Below are 17908 nucleotides of genomic sequence, written 5' to 3' on the forward strand. Positions count from 1 at the left end.
CTGTTGAATCTCGCCAACGCCTATAGACACGCCTCGTATAGCTGACTAAGTCCCAGAGTATCTGACTACGCTTCTACGCATGTTTTGAAATTCGAACAAACACCGGAACCCACACAAGTGCAACGTCATGGAAGTTTCGGGAAAGTCAAGATCCTTTGTCACCCGCAGTGACGCTGATTGCATTGCTCCTGGGCTTATCTAACTCTGAAAGCAATCCATCCCAGTTCCAGAGCTACCCGCAGATATCCGTGAAATCCTTTTTGAAGAGACCGCATTCTCCAACGAAGCTGGTCGTCTCGTATCCGTATCGTCTTTTCCACGCCTTTCGCCGAGGCTCCAAAGAAGAAGGATGCACCATGTGCAAGTGAAAAGAGAAGCAAAACCACGTGCATGTGAGAAGAGAAGCGAAGGACGCCCTCACTCAGCGACATCCTCGAAGGGGTTGACGGGAGTCTGCGCCTTAGCAACCTCCATCTTCTGGAGCTGCTTCTGCAGCACGGTGATCGAGAACTTCTCCGCGCTGCCGAGCTCCTGCATGCGCTGGGCGATCTGCTCCCACTTCTCCTGCTCCTGCTTCTGCTCGACATACGCCTTGGCCTCGATCAAATTCTGCTGGTCCGCCTCGCTCATCGTCGTGATGTTGGCGCGGAGGCGGGCGTAGCGGTTGGGCAGCGTCGACTTGGCCGGCGCCGTGCCCGTGACGGCCGCCCACGCTTCGCCAATCTCCTTCCACGACTTGCCCTGGTCCTTCATGCTGAGCAGGAGGCGGTCTTCGGCCGAGAGCTCGTCCTTGCTGGTGGCGATGGCGCGTCCGGAGTTCTGGGAGCCCCGTGTCAGAAGAATATCTCGTGAAGTGAAGGAAGATCTCGTCTTTTCCCGACGTTTTGCGACACTTACCGGAGTCTTGGTCGGAGCCTTGCGCTGACGGGCAGGCGTGTTGCCCTTGGGAGACGCCCTTCCCTTCGTCTTCTTCACCGGTGACTCGTCTCCGGCAGTCTCGGGGGCAGAACGCTTGGGAGTCTTGGGCGTGGCAGGAACCGGCGTTTCGAAAGGATTGCTTTCGGGAGTTTTCTGGCCATCGACTTCTTCAAGTTTGACCTCGGCATCGAGAGAAGCTTCGTTCTTGATGACACCCGTCTGTTAAATAAGTGGCAATCGGATTGAGTCTGGGGAGTCGATCGATATAACTTACCTTGTCGTCGGCATCCATGTCAGCGGGAACGTCGCTCAGGGGGGAGCTGCGGGCCGACATGATCTTGAAGTGGTTTGGGAAGATCTGGTGTCGGCTGGAGGAGAAGTTTGTGGGAGTAGTGGAAAGGTGAAGGAGGCATTGGAGAGTAAGATATTTACGTGCGAATGGAGATCCAGGGTCCAGTTTCCCGCACGTGCTGCGAGATCTTCACGCGTTTCCCAGTCGATGGTGATTGAAAGAAGCAGGTGCGCAGGTGCGTGGCTCACCTTCAATCCATTCTCCACTTCTTCATCACGGGCAGAACCTCTGGAAGCCCCGACGCGCGGATGAAAGCATCGCCATGAAGATCCACGAGACCAGCAGAGATATTCACCAACAGACCGTGATATCTTCTCGCGCAGTGATATCACCGAATTCGGCAGCAGCGCGCTCTCCTGACCACCAACCCGATTAACCGCACGTGGTCAGATCAGGTTTAGCGTCGTTGTCCTGGTAGGTGATCTGGGTGATCGAAGTGATCCAGCACCACCCTGGAATGCTTAAATTCCGCCCTCCTTCTATCTTCTACTTTCTTTCTCTTCAGCCCACTCTCTTTGCCTTTTGGCTTGGATCGAGTTCGTAACAAAAGCATGAAGAAAGCGACGGCCACGCGAACAGTTCATGCTGAGGTTTCTCAAAGCAAACTCGACAGAGTTACACTGAGTTTTCTGCCTCGGGTGAGCGATGAGGAAATTTTCCGAACTCCCTTCGTTGAACGACTGGACTTGCTCCGATCTTCGAGGAAGGGAAAGTTGAAGAGCTGGCTTGAATCATACGTCGGATACACGAACAGAAGTATCACGGACCTATCGAGATGTCAGAAAAGCATCAACAACGCCGAATTTCTCATCTCCTGCGAGGAGGCACTCACATCGTGAAAGGCTAAAGTGAACCTCTTTTCGAGACCTGTAGCGCTGGTATCCTTGCTTCTCCACTCTCCATAAAGCAGTATCCAAGAAAATAGACTTGCATGTATCTGATTTTATGGCACGGCTGACCACAAACGAAACGGAGTCGTCTGCTGAGTTGGCCGATGGAAGGTAGAAAGGAGGGAGTTCTGTGCGAGACGATTGACGCAAAGTGAGAGTCACTTGAAGTACGGACACTGCAGGCGTGATCTACATTCTTCCATGGTCCGGTGGTGTTGTCCCGGACAAGCGCATGTGAAGTGGGGCCGGAATCTATGCGGTTTGCTCTCAATTTGAGACTGGACAGCTGCGTACGACTAGTGGAAGCCTCGCACGAAAACCTTCGCCTCATAGGATGGGTTGGAGTTGTCTTGCTTCCGCTGCACGTTTCCGCCACAATCCACGTCAACCCGCCTCACTCTACCCCGCACCCACTTTGTTGCTTCAGCCTTGCGTTACCAACTCACCATCTGTCAAGACTGCCATCACTCCCATCCAGCTCACTCTTGCAATCTAGTATGTCTGGCCGATTTGGAACCAAACTCTACACAAGACTGGGTTTTATGAGACGTAGAACGTCACTCATCGGCCTTCTTCCAAAGACTCTTCTCTATATTGTTCTGCCTAAAGCTAAACGACGATGTTTTTGCTTATTTCAAATCGGCAGAACTTCAGCCTTCCTGCGGGTTAGCGACAGTCTGACTGCCAAGATGGTCAGCAGCCCCCAAAGCCCTCCCACCGGTGACCCCGAAGCGGACGATCTTGCCGGTCATGGCGCCAGCGAGTACCCGGTGCTTGCGCGATCCTGCAGCTGATAGTCTGTCGGCAAGGATCCTTTCCAAAAAGCCACGGTTTTTGGCTTCCGTCTCTTCTTTTCTTTTGTCTCACCTGAATCACCTTCAACAACCAGCCTTGTGTGATAAACACTTTCTTCAGCAACCGCACGGCAGCAAAATGACCGTCGCTTGAAAGCTTCGCAGCTCCAATATATCTCAGGCCATACGCCTTGCCTGGAGAGCTCGTTACACGACGGCGCCTGGTCGCATTTCTCTCGTGCCACAGAGGAATCCGCAAGCAGCATCGGGGACAGCCTTTCAAGGTAGAATTTGAATCTGCCTGCCTGCCGCCCGCCAGAAGAGCTGGAATCTTCGTAGAAATAAAGGAGCCGATAACAATCGAGCATACCTCCTTGCCCAGCATCTCTCACACAACTCCCACCTTTCCCCCCCAACCCCCACCCACAAACCCCCCCACAAATCCCCCCCATAAACAAACAAAAAAACAATGGCCCACCGCCCCGAACTCACCCTCCACCACCCCCACCGCGACGTGACCGTCCTCTGCGGCACGCGCCGCGCCGCCATCTCCGCGCGCCTCATCCGCGCTTATCTTCCGGCGGCCCTCCTCCCCTCGTCCTCCGCCACCGTCCTCAACCGCCGCCACCAGCTGGACCTGGACGACTGGATCGCCGGCGGCGGTAGTGCCGCTGTGCGGCACGGTCTGCTGCGGCCGAGCAAGATGCAGCGCGTCTGCCAGGAGCTGGTCGACATCCTGGCCGACGCGAGCGATCATCATCACCATCATGACCATCACCACCACCATCCCGCGGGAGGAGTAGCAGCAGACCCCGTCCCAGCCGCCCTGACTGACGCCCTAGCTAGGGCCCAGCTCGAGGACCGGCGCAGTGGAGGTAGCAGCAGCCATCCAGGCGGCGGCGTGCGCCACCCACGCACCCTGGCCGCCTTCCTCGCGCTGGCCGACATCTCGCGCGCCTTCGGCTCGCGGCGCATCGGCGCGGTGCTGGCGTCCTTCTTCGCGCGGCATGGGGCGCGCATAGTCGGCGGCGGCGGGTCGCCCTCTTCGTCCTTCCCTCCTCCTCCCTTCTCCCCCTCGTCTTCGTCCTCGTCCTCCTCCACCACCTCCTTCTCCGAGGACTTCGACGGCTACGCAGACCCAACAAGCGAACACCCCCACGCCGTCCTCCTCTGGGCCTGGAGCCTGACCATCGCGCGCATGCCTGTGGCGGCCGACGCCATCGTGGACGATGATGATGACGTTGATGACGTCGAGTTCATCGCCGACCGCCGCGCCGCCTGCCTCCGCCAGCTGCTGCGCGCGCGGCCGGACGTGCTGCTGAGCGGGCGGTACGACGCGTTCGCGGCCGCGGCGCTGCCGGCGGGCGATGCGGAGGAGGTGTGGGAGGGGGTGGAGAGGGCTGCTGCTGCCATGGCGGCGATGGAGAGGGGGAGGGGTGTGGGGCCGCCGCCGGTGGGGGGATTGGGGGGTTGGTGGGGGTGGAGGGGAGGAGGGGCGGCGGATGGGCGGGGGAGGGGGAGGAGGATTAGGGAGAAAGAGAGGGAGAGGGAGAGGGAGAAGGATTTCGAGCGCCACAGGAGGGCGGCGCTGTTGTTGATGGATGATGCGGCAGCGGCTGGCGGCGGCGGCGGCGGGGGTGGCGGTGGTGGTGGAATGTACGTGCACGAACATCGTGAGCGGCGCGTCGTTAGGAGGTCGGCTGGTGGTGACGACGACGGCTTCGGTGACGACCTTGGCGGCGGCAGGCTGCCGTTGGGCCTGGAGACGACGTACCACCGCGGCCACCATCATCATCATCATCGCCAGCTTCTCGACCCCCTGGACGACGACCGGATCGCTTGGACGCCGCCGCCGCCGCCGCGTGGCTACGGCGTTGGCGTTCGCATTGGCGGAGGCGGAGGAGGAGCAGGAGGGAGGGGCCTGAGAGGCGCTCTGGATTCGATCAAGCACGACCAGCGGGAGCTGCGCATGGACGTGCACGACGTGAAGGACGAGTTGGACGAGCTGGCCGAGCAGATCAACAAGCTAGGGCGGCAGCGCCAGGACCGGGGAAGACTGCTGCTGCGGAAGGGCCGGGCAGCGGCGGCGGCGGATTGGCATGATGAGCGGGATCATGTCGTGCAGGACTGCTGCTGTGGTGGTGATGAGCATGAGACGGAATGGTTTTCGGAGTGGTGGGATGATACTTACTGAGCTCTCTCTCTCTCTTTTTCCTCTGCGGATGATGGAGTGGGATCTGCAGCATTTCTCTCTCCCAAAAGTCTGTCTGAGGAATCGGGCTCTGTTTTGTTTTCTGCTTAGGCCGCGTGGGATATGTGGTGGTGGTCAGCTTTGGTGTATCCCACTTGGCATTTTCCTCAAATCGGATTACGAATGAAATATATAAGGAATCACTTAAAAGGATCCTACACTCGTTTAGCCCAAGTCCATGCTTGATTGGTTTTGATGACCGGGCAATAGCTGTTGATACAGAGGGAAGCCCGAGAGAGAGATCCCAAACAGCTTCAAAGCACACAAGAAAGCCAAACCTTAAAAGCTCGTTGCCCTTGAACGCCTTAAACGCCACAGGGATATAAGACAACCCTCCTCACACGGAAGAGACAAACCACCAATGGGTTTTCCCCCACCACCCGAAGCCAGACCCCGAAAAACGCCGCGCTAATCGCAAGTGTGTCCAACAACAAGCGCAAGTCGACTCACGCCTACCCACCTACCCCATCCAAAACCCCCTCTGACACCTTTCTCCCCCGCCTCCCCTTCCAGCGGCAGCACACACACAATCCCCCCTCGCTTCACCTCAAAAACTTCAGCACCAGCCAGCAAAACGTAAAGAAGATAACCACCCCCGCCCAAAAAATCCACTTATCCTGCTTCGCGCGGCGCTCAACCATACGAATCGTATCACCACTAATACCAAGCGTGTTGGCGACGCTGTACAGCTTGCGCTGGGTGCCCTTGAGCATCTCGCGCTGGTCGCCCAGGTCGCCGAGCACCGCGCGGCCGCGCTCGAGGAACTCGTCCAGCTGCGCGTTCGTCTGCGACATGAACGACTGCTCGCGGAACGCGTGCGCCTCGCGCGTGTAGTCCGACGGCGCTGCGCCGAGGGCCGAAGGGCCGCTACCGCCGCCGCCGGTGCCGGGTCGAGGGGCCCAGGGCGAGTTTGCGGAGGTGGAGGCGGAGGCGTAGGGGTTTTCGGGGGTCGCGGCGTGGTGGGGGCGGCGGCCGAGGAGCTCGGCGCGGCTTTGGACTTGTTGCTGTGGAGATTGTTAGTTGTGTCCTCCGCGCGTGTGGATGTCGAGGGATGGACGGAAGAAGGAGCTCACCCGTTCGTCATTTTCGGATTTTAGCCGGTTGAATTGTTCGCGGTAATCGGTCAATTCGGCGCGGAAATTTTTGATGCGTTCGTAGGCCTTTTCTTGCTTTGCAGAGACCATTTCCTGCTTAGCCAGGCGGTTGTAATCGTCTATGGTGCGGTTGAAGGAAGTAAGGGAGGCGTTGATTTGCCCTGCGTGGCAGTATTAGCTCCTGGACGAGGCAAAGCGCGGGCTATCATGAGCTCACCAAGCAGGGCGGGTGAAAGGGTATTGCTCTCGGCGAAGGCATCGAGATCCTTGCGTATGGAGGTGGACTGCCGCAGTGCGGAGTTGAAGAGGGAGTTCTGCAGGCGTTGTGAGAAGCCAGAAAGCCAATGTGGAGACGGGACTGCGAACCATGTTTGCGCGAAATCACCAGGATGTTTGCGAAGAGCTTCTGGCGAGAAGGGTACAAGGGCTGGCCGATGGAGCTTTCGGCTACGTGTAGGTAGAGGCGCGGAGTTGAGGCGCATTCACGACGTGTGTTCTGCCGCCTGTCGCCGCCTTGGCGATCGGCGCTCCGTCTCCCAGCCCGCTGCCTCTCCGCTGCGCTAACTCTACACGCACGATCTACGAAGAACCCCACGCCATCATTCTCTGAAAAACACATGTTGAGCTCCACCGGCGCTCATCTCAATGTTTGATCTTCTAGGTTGATCGCATCGGCTGACTTGATTGGTCAGAATTCGACGAGCCTGCGTTTCTGACTGCTATCTACCTCTTGCCGCGGCGGTCACTGCCGCGTCTTGGCCTCAGGCTATTCCGCGCATTGCCGGTGCTACTACGCTCTGTTGAGAGGATCATCTATTTCGATATACGCTACGTAGGAGCGGTTTTTTTATACATCCTATCTTTTTGCACACTACCGCGACAGACCGACTAGACCCTGATTCTCTGACCGAGAACCCAAATGCCGTCATGCTTTTGCGCGATACCGACCTTCCTTATCCGGCAATGAACTTCGATGCTTGGCCGGCGGTTTGACAACACTATCTCCAGGATTTTGCCGTCGAACCCCGGCCACAAGCTCGATACCGTTCCTGCCAAGCCATGAGCTCATTCATTGACACATTGTGAGGGGTAACTCTTGTGCCCAACTTCTTGCGGAAGCTGTCAAGATAAAGCCTGTCCGCTGTCGGAACATATAGTACCGGTAAGGCAGCCTACTTAAGGTATAAGAACGCTCCCCCTGCATTCATGTTTGGTGCCAATCTCCATGATGTTCACCGCCGCCGCCACGCTCTTACTGCTTGCTTCGACTTTAGCTCAGAATGTACCTCTTCCTCGGGACCAATTAGCATCCGCTGCCGCAAATGTTTCAAACTATGCTTCGTGCGCTGCCGCATCATGGCCAGCCTCAGCACTCGGCGCAGAGATATCCCCACAAGCTCCGGACGACGAGTTGCGGGCAATGCTGGACGAAGTCGACCCCGCAAACATTGAGGCCACCATCCTGAAGTTAGTTTCCTTCGGCACGCGGCACACCCTGTCAACCCAAAACTCGACCGTCCGTGGTATTGGCGCTGCCAGAGATTGGATCGCTTCCGAGATGCGGAAGTACGCCGCGACGTCTGAAGGAAGGATGACGGTCGAGGTCCCCGGCTACATCCAGCCCGTGGCGAACCGCATACCTTTTCCTGTGAGAATCAGCAATGTCGTCGCGCGGATCGAGGGCTCGTCTGACCCCTCTCGAGTTTATGTGATTTCTGGACACTACGACTCGAGAGTGACCGACGTGATGAACTACGAATCGGATGCCCCAGGAGCAAACGATGACGCATCCGGCGTGGCAGGTGAGTTTCGAATACTATCCCCACACGCTTTATCCCGGCTTTGAGGGCTTACGAGAGATTCAGTTGTCATGGAACTTGCTCGAGTCCTAGCGACACGTCAGCCAAGGGCCACAATACTGTTCAGCGCAGTTGCTGGAGAAGAGCAAGGTCTCTACGGCGCCAACTTCCTCGCCCAGTCTTTGAGAAATGCCAGCGTCAATGTGGAGGGAATGCTGAACAACGACATCGTCGGCAGTTCCACCGGCGACCAAGGCCAGAAAGACCCCTTCACCATCCGCCTGTTCGCCCAAGGACCGCCTCTGTCAGAAAGCGACGACGTAGCTTCCACGCGCCTCAGGATCGGCGGAGAGAACGACTCTCCCGCCCGGCAGCTCGGCCGCTTCGTGTCCGAGGTCTCCGCCAACGACGCCACCGGGATGAAGGTCGCCATGGTGTACCGCCTGGACCGCTACCTCCGCGGCGGAGACCAGACGCCGTTCCTGCAGCAGGGGTATCCGGCCGTGCGCTTCACCGAGCCCAACGAGAACTTCGACCACCAGCATCAGGACATCCGCGTCGCCGAGGACGGCACGCAGTTCGGCGACCTCCCGGAATTCGTCGACTACGCGTTCGCGGCACGCGTGGGCAAGGTCAATCTTGCTGCGCTGTGGTCGCTGTCGCAGGCGCCGGGCATGCCGCGGAACGTCACGGTCGACACGTCGACGCTGGGAAACGAAAGTCAGTTCTCGTGGGAGCAGCAGGTCGATGGTGCGGAGCTGGCGGGGTATGAGCTGGTCTACAGGCCGACGGCGGCTCCTCTGTGGACTCACGCGTACGATGTTGGGAACGTCCGTACGGCGACGGTGGATTTGAGCAAGGACAATGTGATCTTCGGAGTCAGGTCGGTTGGGAAGAATGGATACAAGAGCCCAGCGGTATTTCCATTTCCCGCTTGAATGATGAGGAGGTTGTTCTCGTTTCGTTTGTGGTAGAGTGCACGGGGCAGGAATGGTAAGGCTGCAGATGTCGAAGAAATTGTGCTTTGAAATGTCCAATTTTCTTCGACTCGTGTTGGCATGATGCCAGCGCAGCCATTTTTTGCTCAGCCGCCTGCAACGGGAAGCATCAGCAGATGTTGAGATGCTTACAAATGACACATACCTGGGCAATAGCCGTGGTCGGAGGCTTGTGCGTGACAAAGCATCAAAAGCGTTGCGTGTGTGGCTTGACTGTGACTCCACAGTCTTCACACCGCCCACGCCCTATTGCAGGGCCAAAACCCACCATGAATGACAAGTTGTCTTTGGGTAGGGCTAACTTCTCTTCTGAAAGGCGTGTTTGTCTTGGAGAAGGTGTCTTTGGCCTTTAAATGGCGTGTTGTCTTGTATGTCTTCTACAAGGCGTGCCAAGGCTGTGGCTTGTTTGCTGACGATACTTTGCAGGTCGAATTCTAGAAGGGCAGTATTATGCGCAAATCGAAAACATCAACTTTAGCGATGCCGAAATCGCATGTGGAGAATGCGCAAAGGTGAGTGCTGACAATAGCTCAGCGCCTTTCCATTTTAGGACACCGTCATGGTTGCGGGTGAGTCAGCCCACCAGAAGTGGCTGCCGGCACCTAGCGTGCAGAGCCGGTGAGGAAGGGCCACGAATTCCCCACATCCCCGCGCCAGCCGCGTCAATTCACCACACCACAACACTTACCGGTGACCACAGCCAACCGACCGCTGCCGCCTAAACTGGCGCGTCTCTCATTGAAGCATGCCGCAAGCCACAATGCCCTGCCGCGGTGACTCAACCTGTGTGTAGCGCGCGTGCCCTACGCCAAGTTCACCCATTCTAGCCCCTACTTGCGAGGCATGGTGTCCAGGCTCTCACTCCGCAATCCCGCGCGCTTGACTCCGTTTGGCGCCACCAAAGCATGCGACCAACCGCCCAGGGATCTAACTCCGACTTGCGCACGGCTTTCGAACACCGATGCCGTCCACATCACCGCCGCAATGACTGCTGGCTAATTCCGACATGTGTGTGATGCTCTGCGCGCTGACGACAATAGTGGCCTAAAAATTGCTTTCTGCCTTAGGTATGACTGTTTGCAGCCTGTTTATAAGTTTGGCTTGTCTGCCTGATTTTCCCCTCAGTCCAACAAAGCAAACACATCAGACTTCAATCAGTCTATCAGGCTCTTTGCCTTTACTACTTCACAACACACTCGATCTCCACATCCTCAAACTTTCACCACCAACCACCATCACCGACTCCAAACCTCTCAGCAGAAACCTGCATCAACCAGCCAAGATGTCCAACCCAAGGAATTCCTCTTCCTCCTCGGATGCCGCCTCCATCATGAGTAGCTCCACCGCAAAGTCGACCACCAGTCTCCTCAAGAAGGTCTTCCGCCGGGATTCTTCCGCCAAGCCTCCTATGACCGACGCACAGGTTGCAGAGGCTCAGCGGGAGCGCGAGAACAAGGCCAACTATATGACCGCCGCTGCCACCTACGCGTCGCTTCGCTAGCCCTGCGGAACAGTCCTCAGCCTCCCGAATGGTCGAGGCAACTTCTTCCTTTGACAACCGTATAAAACAGATTGGAAACGAATTTTTAATTTCGGATCGATTTTCTTCGTCTCGACAGCCACGTAGCGGTGAGTTTTGCCCGCTACGCGAGCTGTTGGGTGTTTTCATTTTTCAACCATGGATACACGGAACCGGCTGTTTGCATCGGCGTTGGGGCCTCAGGGTCTGCGTTTGAAGAGCGCATTTTGTACTTAGTATCTTGCATCATCTACGAAATTGTCATCTGTCGCTTCGCAACCCCTTCTTGCTTGACTTGTTTGCTGTTGCAATGCGTCCCGATCCTTCCGTCTCCACCCTCTAACCTCTTTCTGGCCAACATGAGTAGTGCTGACGAGATGAAACTTTAGCAAACACTACTTATTCAGTACAAGCATCTACCCTACTTACATTGGACACAGTCAGACTCAAGGTTTAGCACGTTTGCCAAGGATTGTACCATTGCCCCTGTCCATGGTGGCGCATTTCTTTGGACGGCACATTCGGGACGATCTGCGAGCACCCGAGGACCAAGTATCTTGAGTTCTAATCTGAATCATGTAAGACAAACTTCGTCCACATAACAACGCAGTACTGAAATGTTCATATGTTCACCCAGGAGCCTCCGAACCCATAAATCCTCAGTTTCTTCTGTTCACTGAACAAATCGAGTCTCGCACGTTCGAGATACCAAAGTCCCAAGCCACGCCTCAATACCATATACACGTTAGCTCGTGTACATTATCCCGCGGGAGGATATTATCGTTGATACTTGCGCGATGCCTGGGCTCTCTTCTGCGCGCATCACATCAAGCTCATGCTGCCTGTGGTAGTCCGTCAACAACTATCAGTTGCGATGCCCCGCGGCTTCTGTCCACTCTTGTCATGTGACGGAGTCCCCGCCTGTCCAATGCACTCACCTCTCGCCCTTGGGCGCTGAAGGGGTACAGATTGTGGTTGCTGCTCATTGAACCAGTCCTGTGAGGTATGCTGTCCATCAATTCTGGAAGATAGTGACTAATCCGTCCTGAAGGCCTTGCGTCCTGTGGATGCAGCTTCATGAGCCTATGATTAATGCAAGTCTTAGAGTGCTTGGAATCACGGGCTAACCCAAGCCGCAGCGGATATACGGCTCAGGCTGTTGAGTAGTGGTCCGTGGGAGTCACTGACCAATTGACATGTCTCGCGGAACGCAGCTGCACGAGACTGTCTGGCCAAATTGGATTGGGACCCAACCGCTCTGCAGCATTCACGAATGATGCGGCACGGAGTCGTCATTGGGGAGACGGGAATTGCTGAGCCCGTCCTCATGATGAAGTGCACGGTCACACGTTGAGGAACAGTGCACCTGCGCTTGCATCTGCAGCCTGGTGACTGATCTGCTGCATACCATGGTCAAAGCGGTATAATAGAGCCTTCGCAAGCATCTCGTCCTCGATTCTTCTTCAACGACGGCCACGGTTATTGACGACCACAACTCTGGCATCTTCAACCATCATTGCGCGAGACAGATCATCCCACACTTCCACTGTTTGTCCACCTCCTTTGCAGACCGCACGGAAACACCAAAGCTCAAGGACTGTCGAACGAATCTACTTGAGGCTCGTCCCACTGGGCCTGCACGTTGCCATCTCTCTGTCACCAAACTCAGTGTTCGGGGGCAGCATGGGCCAAACTCCAACCATCACCACATCTCAGCATCAAAAGAGCACATCAATGGTGACGCAGGTGCCAAGTACCTTGTAAGCAAATATCTCCGCCTTCTTCTGCTTCTTGTCCCCATACAGATTAACGCCTCTCTAACGATCCTCTGCAGCCCCGAAGACGCCACGATGCGCCACGGAAGCGAAGATTCCACCGACGACAATCCGAGCCCGTTCTTAAGCCACACCACCAATTTCCACGGCCTGCCAGACCAGCACGAGCGAAAGAGCGGAAACTTGGATCCAGTTGACACCGTTGATGAGCTTCTTCGCGAGGCGTTCCAGAAGCAGCCTCCTCAAACGGACAGCGATGGCGCATTCCACCAGAAAGGCTTCCACGGCGGCGCTCACATCGACAAGCGGTCCCGCTTCGGTTCCTCCTCTCCACCGTCGGAGCGGCATCTCGACCTCGCCCAGCTGAACCTTTCCGACCACCATGCCGGCGGCTCCTCCTCCTCCGAGCTTCAACCACCACCGATACCTTCGTCCTCCCGCTCTCGCGCTTCCCAGAAGAGTCTTAGTCTCGGATCGAAGCACAGAGAAGGAGGAGTCAAGCAACCGCGCTCCTCCAACACTCAGGCTTTGCGGAAGAAGCGACGTGAAAAGGATCGTCTCCACCTTCCAGACGCTCGCCACCAGCCGAAGTTCCCCGTCTTCTCTCGCAGCACGGCGGCAGCGAGGAGGAACGAAATCGCCGAGACTGAAGACGACGATGACGATGACTACTCCGGCGGCGTCCCACGCACCGCCGACATCTGGCCAGCCGGATTCCAGCGTCGTCGTCCGCAGCAGCAGCAGCCGATCGACACCGACGCCGACGAAGACAGCCTCTTCGTGACGCCCGGCCCGCCATCGCCGCCCCACCACCACCACCACCACCATCGTCGCCGTCCAGCCCCAACTCCACGCCGCGCGCGCCTCCCCCTCCCCCCTCCACCCGCTCCCCAACCCCCCACGAACACCACCACGCACCCCGACGACAACCCCACCCACCGCGCCCGCCTCCGCGCCATGGCCACCAATCCCCACGCGCACCCCTACGTCCGCAAACTCGCGCCAGAAAAAGACGCCGAAAACATCGAGATCAAGCGGCTGCGCACAGTGGAACGACTGCACTGGGAAGAAATCGCCGCGCGGATGAATAGCGCACGCGTCGCCGCCGGTCGTTCTCCCACTTTCACCGTCGCGGCCGTGTACGGGCGGTTTGCGAGGGTGGCGCCGAGGATAGCGGAGGAGGAGGGTGATGGGGGGTTTGATTATCGGGATTATTTGAATTTTAGGCATCCGCGCAGGGGGGATACCGCCCGGGGGGAGGGGGCAGGGCCGGTGTTGACGGGGGCGGAGGAGGAGGTGTTGGTGCGGTGCTATGAGGAGGTTGATAGGGAGAGGTGGGTTAATGTGGCGAGGAAGTTTAAGGTTGTGGCGAGTGTGGAGTTGACGCCGGAGCAGGTGGCGAGGAAGTGGAAGAGTTTGTAGGGTTAGAGAGGGATCATGGGGGTTCGGAGATTGCGGCTTTGGCTTGGATTGCTGCTGCTGCTGCTGCGGCGTCTTCGTGGTGGACGACGCATCATCATTGATGCAAGATGATCCCTCGCGGAGGCCTGGGGCCGGGTTGCGTCGATACTCTTGTCGATTATATTCGACAGAGAGCTGGACTTTCACTTTTCCAGCATTCCACCTTCGGTTTTGGCGGAGAACTGTCACTTTGCCATCATCAAAGTGCTGATTTCATGGTGTTATCATTTTGATATTCGGACTCAGGGCATGGAAGGCAGTCTTTTTTTTTTTTCAAGGATCTTCTATCCTTGGCATACTTTCCTTGTTTTGGCCGCCAGCCTTTCTGATGATTCTTCTACTGATATCCACCTTTGTTTTATTTCCTTACAATCACATGCACTGAGTTTGGCGCGTCAGGAGGAGCGTATTTGCAAGCCAAGTGTCTTTACAGTCGTTGACTGCACTCGGTCAGCCTTCGAAAGACAGTTTCAGCGCCAAGAAGAAGAGCATTGGCACACCGAGTTTTAGCATCATTACTGCTCTTCAGGATCGATTGAGTTGCATGCTGTCAAGCCATCGTCTTCGAGACGCGTGTAGTGCTAATGTTTCAGAACTTAGCACAAAGGCGCCAATGTACCGGTACATACAGTGGAACTGATGCAGAGGTACCCATCGCTAGCGGGCGCTCAGAGGCTCGCTATTCGTTCGTTCTATGCACTTCTCCTAGAGTGTTGTCAAATGTATGACGGCGTTACTGACAGCAAACACGCGTCCCACCCCGCGCGCCACGTCATTGGCGAATCCAGACAGACGCAGGCATCATCCCGATACCCGTCCGCACCCGTTCAGCCGTTCTTGCAGGGTCATTGGTGGGTGATGGTGCTGATCTTGCAGGGTGTAGCGTGCAAAAAGGGGGAAACACGAATCAAAAAACGGATTGCGCGTGGAAAAAGCGAGTGCCAAACCGGTGCAACTGGTCGGATGAGCGACTTTGCGCGCGGGTTCGGGCAAAGCTAAAATGGCGGAATTCTTGGAGTTGGCTGTATGTTGCTTTAAACTCTCAGATGATTCCTGCCAAGAAGTGCGGGCTCGGTTGCGCCAAGAGTTGACTGGCTGGGTTGCGGGGTCCGTGATTCGCCTGGAACAGGATCGACGTAATTCCTCATCATCACCTCAACCCAGATCTTGGAACCCGACAACGACAGATCCACATGCCGACACGACCCTCCGTTGCCGGCGAGCACGGAATGTGGATCCGTGACTGGAGCCTGGTCAGGATGACGATGGCCGCGGATACGGGGGATCGGTGCTCGGGACACGCGTTCGGGCTCCATCAGTGACGATTATTTACGGCCTGAAGGCATTACATAACCAGCAGACGGCGGGCTCGGGCGCTCCCGTTCCAGTAGCGCGAGTATGGGGAGAGGATGGAATCATGGTAGTGCGTGCACGGATTCCCGACTGACTACGCTGCAGATCGCCGAAAGATGTGCGACTCAGCCTCTCGCGCCGCCACCACACACGCTAGAAGCATGGGAGCAAAAAAGGGGAGCGATTCTAGAAGCATTGGCAATCGAATGCTGGCCATGAGGTGCGAGCACCGGTCAAGTTTTATTACGTACTGTGGCTTGAGCGCCCTGGGCGGTTGACGAGAAGGGTAATCAAGTCCCTGGCGAGCTATTCTCGATGTTTCTGTTACGCATAGCATCCCGCACGCGCGGGATTGCCTCGAGAAAAAAGAGGGCCCTCCGCAACCCGCGACACCATCTGCCTCCCCCGGTGACTCCGAAGTGAAAAACTGCGCTCCCAGTCCTGCTCTCGCCGTCGCCACGTGCAGAAAAGGCCCGACGAAGACCCTTACAAGTAAGCGAGCCTCAGAGGCGCCCTAGCCAGAACCCGCTATATGCGTCTTGGCTTCCCATCCTGGGCTAGTTCGTTATACATCACGCAACTACTATCCAACCCTTCAAATTCTGCCTATAACCTCCAGACTTCGCCCAACTCTCTATACCACCGCGCCCAGCCTTACTCAGCCACGACCGCGACGACGACTACACTTCCCGAGCCCGCCCTCACCGGCAAATGCTCAAGCTCCTCCGAAGCTCCGTGCACATCCCCAACGGGGACGAGTCTAGACCGGCCCAAATAGTGGCATCTGATTTAAAAGGATTTCCCAAGAACACACATCCCGAGGCCACAAGGAACGCAATGCACCTCCGCATCCCCAAGGCGCCTCTGACCGTCGTCGGCGACCCGTGCCAGGCCGACAGCGTGCCCCTGGCCGGCCACATCGAAGTCGCCGCCAAGCCGCAGCAGCACCAAGACATCACTTCGATCCAGCTTGCCCTGCTGCGCACCACCAAGATCAAGAAGCAATCCACCAAGCCGCAAGATGCCCTCAGCCTGGCTTCCCGCCGCCGCTCCTTCGGCAACCGCAGCCCCACGCGCGACAAGCGGACCTGCGTCGAAGAAATAATGCAGTGGACCATCGCCTACTCGCCGCCATCCAACAACGACAACAGCGCCGCCGAATCCTCCTCTTCCTCCCCATTCGCCTCGAAGCAGCGCCGCAACCTCCTCCCCTTCAACGTCCGCATCCCGGGCCACCTCCCGGCCTCGACCTCGACGCCCGTCGGCAGCACCATCTACACGCTGACGGCCACAGCCCTCTCGCGCACCACTCCCAGCAAACCCCTCTTCAAGACGGAGACGCCAGTCACACTGCGCCGCGCCCTCCTCCTGCCCCAGGGCCCCGCCGAGGTGTCGCTGCGCCGCCGCTTCCCGGACAGCCAGATGAGCACGCGCCTCTCTCTCCCGGGCGTGCTGCGCCCCAGCGGCGGCGACGAGTTCACCGCCAAGTTGACATTGTGCAACAGCATCTCCCGCCGCGGCCGCACGACGACGCGGCTCGCCGTGCGCCGCCTCGACTGGCGCATCGAGGAGCGCGCGCAGCTGGTGCCCGTCGCCGAGGCGGGGCGGCTGCCGCCGTTTGCGGAGACGGAGACGGGGGCGACGAATAGCGAGAGTAGTTCGCCGCAGCAGACGCAGAAGAAGAAGGATGCTCAGCACCACCAGCATGTGCGCAAGCTGGCGTCGGGCGGCTGGACGGGCAACCTGGATAAGTTGCCGACGCCGGCGCCCGGCTCGGGAGATGTCGAGGTGGCGTTTAACGTGGCGTTGCCTGCGTCGGCGAAGGCGTCGTGTGGCGTTGAGCCCGATACGTTGTCTTCGGCGCCGTCGAACGGCGGCAACAGCGGCGGTGGTGATGATGCCAACGCCAACGCCGCGGACAACAACAACGACAACCGCGTCGCGCTCTCCGTCTCGCACGTGCTGGTCCTCGAGCTCATCACGGCCGAGCTCAAGCACAACGCCGACACGGGCGAGCTCGTCAACATGTACCCCTTCCCGCAGCGCAAGTTCGGCGCCGTCTACGACATCACCGTCTCCAACTGGGACTACACGACCGACTTCGCCGCGGGGCTGGCGTCGGTGCCTGTTACGCCCGGTATCCTGACTCCCGACGGTAACAACGAGCAAAGAGATTCGTACTTTGATGCTGCGACTCCGCCCTCTTCGACTTCTTTTCCCCCCACGATACCCCCTTATTGCGATATTTTTGGCGAGATGCCGCCTTCGTACGATTCGGTTGCTGTAATGTAATAATTTTTGGACACTTTGTAAGAGTTGGAAAGCAATGTTTTGGATGTTTGATGGGATTGTTTTCTATGGCGAAAGGGATAAAAGCACCACTTCACGTTTATTACTGCAGAGGCAGTAGTAGCAGCAGCGCAGCAGCAGCAGCAGCAGCAAATTGGCACAAAAGTTAGGAGTTTTTGGGTGAATTCCATAAGGGTTGCGTCCGTAACTAACGGCGATATCGGAACATGGCGCAATAGTTTGTCTGTCGTCGTCAAGAAAAAATTTTGTGATCAGGGTGTGGCGTTATACAGTAACCGATGTTGGTGACTTGGCGTCCTGTATTGGTGTAGTCTACTATTGGTTTGCCGGGACCTTTTTTTCTTTTCTTTTGTGCCCAGGGCGGGCGCTTAAGCATAGGAGGTGTGCGTGCTCA

General features: G+C 57.3%; 7 protein-coding genes across 7 annotated transcripts; 5 read left to right on the forward strand and 2 right to left on the reverse strand.

The window, feature by feature from the left end:
* Positions 1-417: 417 nt before the first annotated feature.
* LTHEOB_3429 (uncharacterized protein) lies at positions 418-1252 on the reverse strand (the record flags this gene model as incomplete). Its single annotated transcript, XM_035512351.1, has 3 exons — positions 418-819; positions 898-1137; positions 1193-1252. The coding sequence occupies 3 exons, from the start codon at positions 1250-1252 to the stop codon at positions 418-420; spliced, it is 702 nt and encodes a 233-aa protein (XP_035362517.1).
* A 2171-nt stretch (positions 1253-3423) lies between these two features.
* On the forward strand, positions 3424-5148 carry LTHEOB_3430 (uncharacterized protein; the record flags this gene model as incomplete). The annotated part of the gene is made up of 1 exon (XM_035512353.1): positions 3424-5148. The coding sequence occupies one exon, from the start codon at positions 3424-3426 to the stop codon at positions 5146-5148; it is 1725 nt and encodes a 574-aa protein (XP_035362518.1).
* Positions 5149-5747: 599 nt separating this feature from the next.
* Positions 5748-6668, reverse strand: LTHEOB_3431 (Transporter bos1; the record flags this gene model as incomplete). The annotated part of the gene is made up of 4 exons (XM_035512354.1): positions 5748-6209; positions 6279-6460; positions 6517-6613; positions 6666-6668. 4 exons carry the CDS (start codon positions 6666-6668, stop codon positions 5748-5750), a joined length of 744 nt encoding a protein of 247 aa, XP_035362519.1.
* A 1051-nt stretch (positions 6669-7719) lies between these two features.
* On the forward strand, positions 7720-9036 carry LTHEOB_3432 (Aminopeptidase; the record flags this gene model as incomplete). The annotated part of the gene is made up of 2 exons (XM_035512355.1): positions 7720-8101; positions 8165-9036. The coding sequence occupies 2 exons, from the start codon at positions 7720-7722 to the stop codon at positions 9034-9036; spliced, it is 1254 nt and encodes a 417-aa protein (XP_035362520.1).
* Positions 9037-10378: 1342 nt separating this feature from the next.
* LTHEOB_3433 (uncharacterized protein) lies at positions 10379-10597 on the forward strand (the record flags this gene model as incomplete). Its single annotated transcript, XM_035512356.1, has 1 exon — positions 10379-10597. One exon carries the CDS (start codon positions 10379-10381, stop codon positions 10595-10597), a length of 219 nt encoding a protein of 72 aa, XP_035362521.1.
* A 1752-nt stretch (positions 10598-12349) lies between these two features.
* LTHEOB_3434 (uncharacterized protein) lies at positions 12350-13812 on the forward strand (the record flags this gene model as incomplete). The annotated part of the gene is made up of 2 exons (XM_035512357.1): positions 12350-12375; positions 12450-13812. 2 exons carry the CDS (start codon positions 12350-12352, stop codon positions 13810-13812), a joined length of 1389 nt encoding a protein of 462 aa, XP_035362522.1.
* Positions 13813-15915: 2103 nt separating this feature from the next.
* Positions 15916-17496, forward strand: LTHEOB_3435 (Arrestin (or s-antigen) n-terminal domain containing protein; the record flags this gene model as incomplete). Its single annotated transcript, XM_035512358.1, has 1 exon — positions 15916-17496. The coding sequence occupies one exon, from the start codon at positions 15916-15918 to the stop codon at positions 17494-17496; it is 1581 nt and encodes a 526-aa protein (XP_035362523.1).
* Positions 17497-17908: the final 412 nt, after the last annotated feature.

Source organism: Lasiodiplodia theobromae (assembly GCF_012971845.1).
Source record: "Lasiodiplodia theobromae strain AM2As chromosome Unknown scaffold_9, whole genome shotgun sequence".
NCBI classification, from domain to species: domain Eukaryota; kingdom Fungi; phylum Ascomycota; class Dothideomycetes; order Botryosphaeriales; family Botryosphaeriaceae; genus Lasiodiplodia; species Lasiodiplodia theobromae.